This window comes from Thermobia domestica, chromosome 2 (genome assembly GCF_964235325.1).
Source record: "Thermobia domestica chromosome 2, izTheDome1.hap1.1, whole genome shotgun sequence".
Lineage (NCBI taxonomy): Eukaryota > Metazoa > Arthropoda > Insecta > Zygentoma > Lepismatidae > Thermobia > Thermobia domestica.
Window position 1 is genome coordinate 377,976,279 of NC_137455.1, and position 6,797 is coordinate 377,983,075.

At 35.1% G+C, this 6,797-nt stretch overlaps 1 protein-coding gene across 1 annotated transcript; it reads left to right on the top strand.

Annotated features, from left to right (window-relative positions):
- Positions 1-526: 526 nt before the first annotated feature.
- On the top strand, positions 527-2,429 carry LOC145678862 (uncharacterized). Its single transcript, XM_081749429.1, has one exon. The coding sequence runs from the start codon at positions 745-747 to the stop codon at positions 2,266-2,268; it is 1,524 nt and encodes a 507-aa protein (XP_081605555.1). The 5' UTR covers positions 527-744; the 3' UTR covers positions 2,269-2,429.
- Positions 2,430-6,797: the final 4,368 nt, after the last annotated feature.

Below are 6,797 nucleotides of genomic sequence, written 5' to 3' on the forward strand. Positions count from 1 at the left end.
CAGGATTCTGCGAAACAGGGGGTAAGCGTAATACTGGTAATCCCGATTGAAATCGATAGGAGATATGGCACTGGGTGAAATATTGTAGCTCCGGGTAGAAATTTCTCTTTGGCCCATCCCTTGAAATTATCATCGCGTCCACACATCAACCTCTTGTAACACTCTCAACTGAAACCGCAAACTCTCAAGTCCTGAAGCAGTATTCGCAACTTAAAGAGTCAAAGTACAGGTAGGGGGTAAAAGTGAAGGCGAACACGGGGGTACGCCATTCTCCCACTCTCCAAATTATCTATGCCGTCCCTCTACTTCCAAAAATATTACAATTGGCAAAGATAGGAACGGGAGACGGCATGGGCACCATGCGTTCCCCTATCTTTTCAGATTCATTTTTAACGTGAGTACATGAAGATGAAGCGGTGATCAAACGAATGATGAATGAATCCGCTGTCTCAACAATTAAATAAAGTCAATTGATTAACTAATCAACCAATCAACAATGGAATAATTGGCATTATTAAGAGTTACCAGACTACACCATGAAGAAGTGATGCTTTGTAGCTTGCCTGCCTTAAAATCGTTTGTAGATGTAGTTGTAAATGAAATTAAAGACAGCATAAATAGGTGAAGGCGACAAAACCTGATAATGAAGAAGGCGATAAACTAACTTACTTTTCCAAAGTGTGGCCATCACGAATATTACGTCAGAAGCACTTGAATAAATATTTAAAAAAAAAAGAAAAAAAAATGGAGAGTGAGCTAATCAAGATTGACCTAAGCATGTCAGGATACTTACAGATTTATTTGATAAGAAAACTCGCAAATAAATTGATGAGAGATTTACATAAACAGGAAAAACTCAGAACACTGAATTCGGAGGCAATAAAACAGTGGAGAGAAGTATTTCTACAACTACCGATGACAATTCGTAGCGAAATTTTGGATATAGCGATGAAGATGGATTCGTACAGAACAAATCGTTCATTTGTAATATTAGTAAAAATATTAGTGTGCAAAGACACAGCTAATTTGGACTGTACACGTTGTTCACCGGTTTATGATATTGAACTTCTGGAATTTCTCGCCAAAGAAACAATGAATCTTCGAGTTTTAAAATTTCGCTTTGTTGGATATGACAACCGCATCATTAAGATGTTTTCTTCTGGCTCCCTTCTGGATACAATTCAACATAATGAGTATTTAATCCATCTTGAAATTCCAAAAATAGCATCTAACGAAATTTTTCAAGTTATAGGAGAATCATGCTGTTCTTTACAATTTCTCGATGCACATGATAGCAAAAATGTCACTGATGAAGGAGTATGCTCCCTCACTCTGTACGAGGAATGTATTGATGACAAACGTGCTATGAAGAAAGGTGTAAGCGAAATACTAATTTTTGAAATATTGCGTAACTACACAAAATATGATTATTCGTGTACGGTTCAGTTCTTTAAAACAAGACTGTGTAAAACTCTACGATATATTGATCTCTCAAATACATCGGTCTCTGCTGAAGGATGTGCTGTATTGTTGTGCCTTGCAGATAATCTAGAACGTTTTTGGTCGTCACTGGATGATGCTTTAGATATTATGATGAGCGAAGATATATCTTGTTTGCCTGAATGGAGCCTCAAATCTATTTATGTAAAAGAGTTAACACTCGAACGTTTAGAGGTGCTAAAAAGAATGATCAAACAACCAATTACTCAGCTGGAACTTTGTATTCTTAAGTTACCGGAAGGAAAGTTCACTGACTACATCGTGAAGTATGGCACACGTTTGAAAAGATTGTCACTCCACATTGTTGACTCATTCTTTGTCATTAATGGATACTTTTTCTTAGAGAATTGCCCAGATTTGGAATCAATAGACATAAGCATTATGAACGAAGATAGAGTATCAGTAATTTTCGAACCGACGAAAGAACTTTGTGATTTTGTCAAACTAAAGAAAATAAATATCAATGTGTGTGTGGATTGGGAAAAGGTGTTATTAATTATGCAAATGTCTCCAGAATTAGAAGATGTTCACATTCAGAACATTCTTGGAGACGAAAACGCCATATTAGCTTTCTGCAACCATCATCTGCCGAAAACGTTGACTAAATTTAGAGTATCGAAAGGAGATTTCTTGAAGAATCCCAAAAATGTATCAAAATTTTGGCTCTGGTATCCAAATATAAAAGTTATTGGTTATGTACATTTTCCAATCTCGGATTTAACGTTTAACATTAATGATGATTATAATCTTTTACATGCTTCAGCTTAGCATTTTCGAATACAATTGCCTTTACATTATGTGTGAGTCAAAACATTGGTTTTCTGTATGATATATTTTGTGTATGAACTATATTGCATATTGTAAAATTAACTTTCATTCTTTGCAAGATACTTTTGTTATTTTGCCATACTCTACTGGTTACATTTCTAAAAGCTCTATAAATCATCCGCAATTAATTACCAGTCATAATAAAGGAATTGCGATTTATAAATTAAGTTTCTTTTTATGTAAAACCGAGAGAAGTAAAACCCTTTTTCCTTGTTGCAGTCGTCCACCAACTTTAATTCCTTCAGGTATATTAGAGATCAACAGCCTTTCAAACTTCTAGAGTCGGCGTAAGGGTGGGGCGAGTGGTGTCACCGCCCCGGGCCCCCACATTCTGAGGGGTCCCGGTCGGTAGGTGTATAAGTTATGATTGTGTGCGAAAGGGCCCCGATTTCCTTCCCTGACCCCAAGCCAGGGTTCACCTTAAGCCGCCACTGAAAACTTCATCATAACTTTTTAGTGCTTTAAAAAGGAAACAGTATAAAATTTGCACCCTTTTCGAGATGGAATTCCTAAAAGTTCTAAATAGTAAAATAGTTAAATATTTCCTATAGCGTTCTGTAGGGATGCGCACGAGACGAGTGGAGACAGGATTTTCCTGACAAAATTCGAGTCGAGACATGGCTCTTCCAATAAAAAAAATATACATTTTTCGAGTCGAGGCATCACTTTTACAGCACATTTTCGAGACGAGACAGCCACAAATCTTGTCTCGTGCGCATCCCTAGCGTTCTGCTATTTTACTTGGTTACCTATTCTCTGGCAATATGGCTATACTGAAAATTTTCACTTAAAGTGTAAAAGTCATACATCACTACCTTAAAAGGTAGCAACTAAATGTTTTACACTCATTTGGGAATTACAAACCTTATTTTTGTGTGTGATGGTAATCCAAACGACAATTAAAAACACTAATTACGAAAATTAATTTAAATTTAGGAGAAAATCTTAAAAGCTGTAAATGAGTCCCCAGTACATATTAATATTTTTAAGTTGATAGATTATTGCTTGCTCTTTCCAAAATTGTCCTAGTGCTTTAGAAATACAGGTGCGATTATTCAACTTTACTCTAAAAAAATATGAGCACATGATATATTTACATATAACACGAAACTATACATAGACAGTTATCAAAATACAAGATGCATGTAAAAACAAAACTTAAAAAAAAAACAGGAAGATTGTATTATTGATTTTATATGTCACATATAGTGACTATGAAGCTCCATGCATTTTCGGTAAAGTGACAAGCTTTTGTAGACCCTCTTGGTACAAAGCTGGCAACCGAAACTTCAGTCAATCGAGAACTTATGTCTTGAGAACTACATTGTCATTGAAAGTTGCGAAGCAAGGCATCTTTTCAGGTGAAGGAATAAAACAAACAAAAACAATGGAGAAAAATCAGGACTGTATGACGGGTGATAAAACGTTTGTCTCAACAATATTTACCATGAATCAGAAAAAAATCAAACAGTAACATTCTTCTTTTCTGGTTTTGGACGGCACTTCCAGATAAGACAGTGTTTCCTAATCTTGAGTAATCGAATCACAGACCTCACCTCTCATTTTCTGTGGGGGATTTTTTTTAAAATGACGGCAGCGATTTTTAACATACTCTACTTATAGATACGCAACTAGAGCAAACTTTCTTTCACGTGCAGCTTCGTCAATGTTGCCAGTTCCGCGTTAAAACAAAATATACTTTCTTTCTTTCTTTCTTCCCCTTTTATTTTTATTTTTTTATTTATTTTTTTTAGATGCAGTTGAAACATTTGAGGAAAACTCAGTTTACCTGCCTAATACAGCATCATTAACATATTCGATTGGATAAAACGTAAAATGGATGGACAAGCATCCGTCGTTTACCCGAAAAGCTACCTGCTCGCTACTTCCAAGCTACTCGAAAAATCATTTTTTTGTTTCAGACTGTTAAAGAAAGCGTAATAATACTTGTCTATAAATGCACATACAGAACTTTACAACCGTGGGGGGGGGGGAGGTAGCCATCCAAGTCTCCAGCTCAGGGTTCATTCCTAAAAGGGCAGTCCAGACTCCAGATCAACTCGGTATTCATCAAGGTCCTTCCGGGTGGGCCCTTATACTCCCAGTCCGCATCTGTTAATAAGTATCCAGTTATCTTTGCTTTTCGTTCTTCTGTTATTTTAAGTAGTCATCTTCCCTCGCCTACTTCTTGCAGCATCCCTGCTCGTGGGTTTTCTCGCGGTTCTCCCGTTTCCTCCCACTTTCTTCATTCCACCATTTCATTCATTCCTCATCATCGCCGTCTCCTTTAGCCTAACCAGCATAAACGTGGGACGTAAAACTGGAAGATTTCATTGCTCTTCCTGTCAGAGCGCAACTAGTTCTCGCAATCCTCCCCCAAAACCATATTTCTGCTGCCTCGATTCGAATTTTCTCTTGTCTTGCTAATGTCCAGATTACACACCCATATGTCAAGACACTCCACAGAAAGATTTCTAGAAATTTCTTTCTATCGGTGGATGTTAATATGTTTGTTCAAAAGTTTTTTTTTTTTTTTTTTTTTAAATTCCGGAAACCGTTCTTGGCCAATATCATTCTTCTAATTTTACTATGACATCTATAACCTACCATGATAGCAAACTTCGGCTACTTCCTAGAATCAATTTTGACCTAATTTTTATGTTAATCTTTTTTCCATTACCTTTCCAGTCTATAGCTATGATTTTGGTCTTTATTTTTCGTATTTATTTACGGTACATACTGCAAAAAAAGAAAAAAACTACAGCAAACAAACAAAATAATAACAAATTTTAAAATAATAAATGTTAGAGGTAGATTAGATCTAAGTACAAAAACTTTACATTTCCAAAGCTACCTGGAAAAGTCCCTGGAAGTAAAGTACCCATAGCACATCAGAAAATCAACTACTTTTCTTGAAGTGCTTCACAATTAATTTAAACAGCCACATCATACTCTAACAAATTCATACAGCAATTTAACACCACTAACTGCATAAATCTTTCATCAGTCACTACCTAGACGTCAGTGGTGTTGAAAAGAAAGATCAGGAACTGCGTAACATCAAGATCTAATAACCATTAATCTAATTTCACCTTCTTAAGTGAGAGATATAGTTAAACTCCGTAAGAATCTTTTCGTGATCCTGATAAAATCACGACTCGTCATATAAAGACTGATCTCAATATAAATGACCAAACTACCAGAATTATACACTTCCCGTCTCATTATATACTGGATGCGTTCCAACAACCTGGAAAATGTCAACAACAACCTTAATATCAAAACCTGGAAAACAAAGTAACAACTCACACAACCACACTTAACCAATATTTGCTCCAAGATAATAATAATAATAATAATAATAATAATAATAATAATAATAATAATAATAATAATAATAATAAAATACTCATGTACACAAACACATTACTGAAAGCAAAAATCTAATATCAAAACAAAGTGGCTTTAGACCACTACACTCCACAATTGATCAGCTATTGAGAATATTCAACGACGTTTAGAAGGTTTTCAATTTAGGACATAAAGGTAGAACAGTTTTTATGGACTTAAGTGGAACATTTGATTCTGTTTGATAGGAAGGTCATTAAATTTGACGGATCTAAATAACAATAATTTGGTGAATCTTAAATTTTATTTCTGACAGAATCACACACAGTTAAAAATAGAGGACCAACTCAGATACCTTTAACATACAACGAGGTGTCAAATAATGATCTATCATCACTTCATTCTTGTATCCTTTCTACGTCAACAGTATGCCAAAATATCACGATAATTTCATCAAAATATCATGTATAAAACAACTGATCTAACTCCAATAAGTCATCAAGATATGCCTACAGATTACAAGATGTGATTTTTTTCCTGTGATAACTTTAACGTTGCAAACAAGAATCTATCTCAGTCTCCAAAAACCACACCTCATACCTTATTAACATTATAGAAAATAACAAAATAAAATAAAATAAAATAGTCATAATAACACTTCATATTCCTAACAACCTAAGGACTAATACATATATACATACGAAACAGCTACTAACAGCTCACATTCACACGCTAACATGCAACGTCACCACAACACACGTATAAGATTTCCATAAGCACTTATTCCTACACACTGAAACGACATGCTGTGATTTTCTCCTTAACGTTACTGCTTCTAGTCTATAACATAAGCCTTCACATTTTTTCTTTTCTTCACCATGAGTAATTTTCCTTTCCATGAGTAATTTTCACCCTCCAAATTTTCTATTCCCACCAAATTTACCCTTTTCTTCAAATTTCCATCCCTCAATTTACCTTTTTCTCCAAATTTTCCATTCTGACCCAAATTTATCTTTTTCTCCAAATTTTACATTGTCCCTCCTAAATTTACATCTTTCTCCAAATTTCCCATTACCCACAATTTTACCCTTTTCTTCAAATTTTTCATTACCCCAATTTTC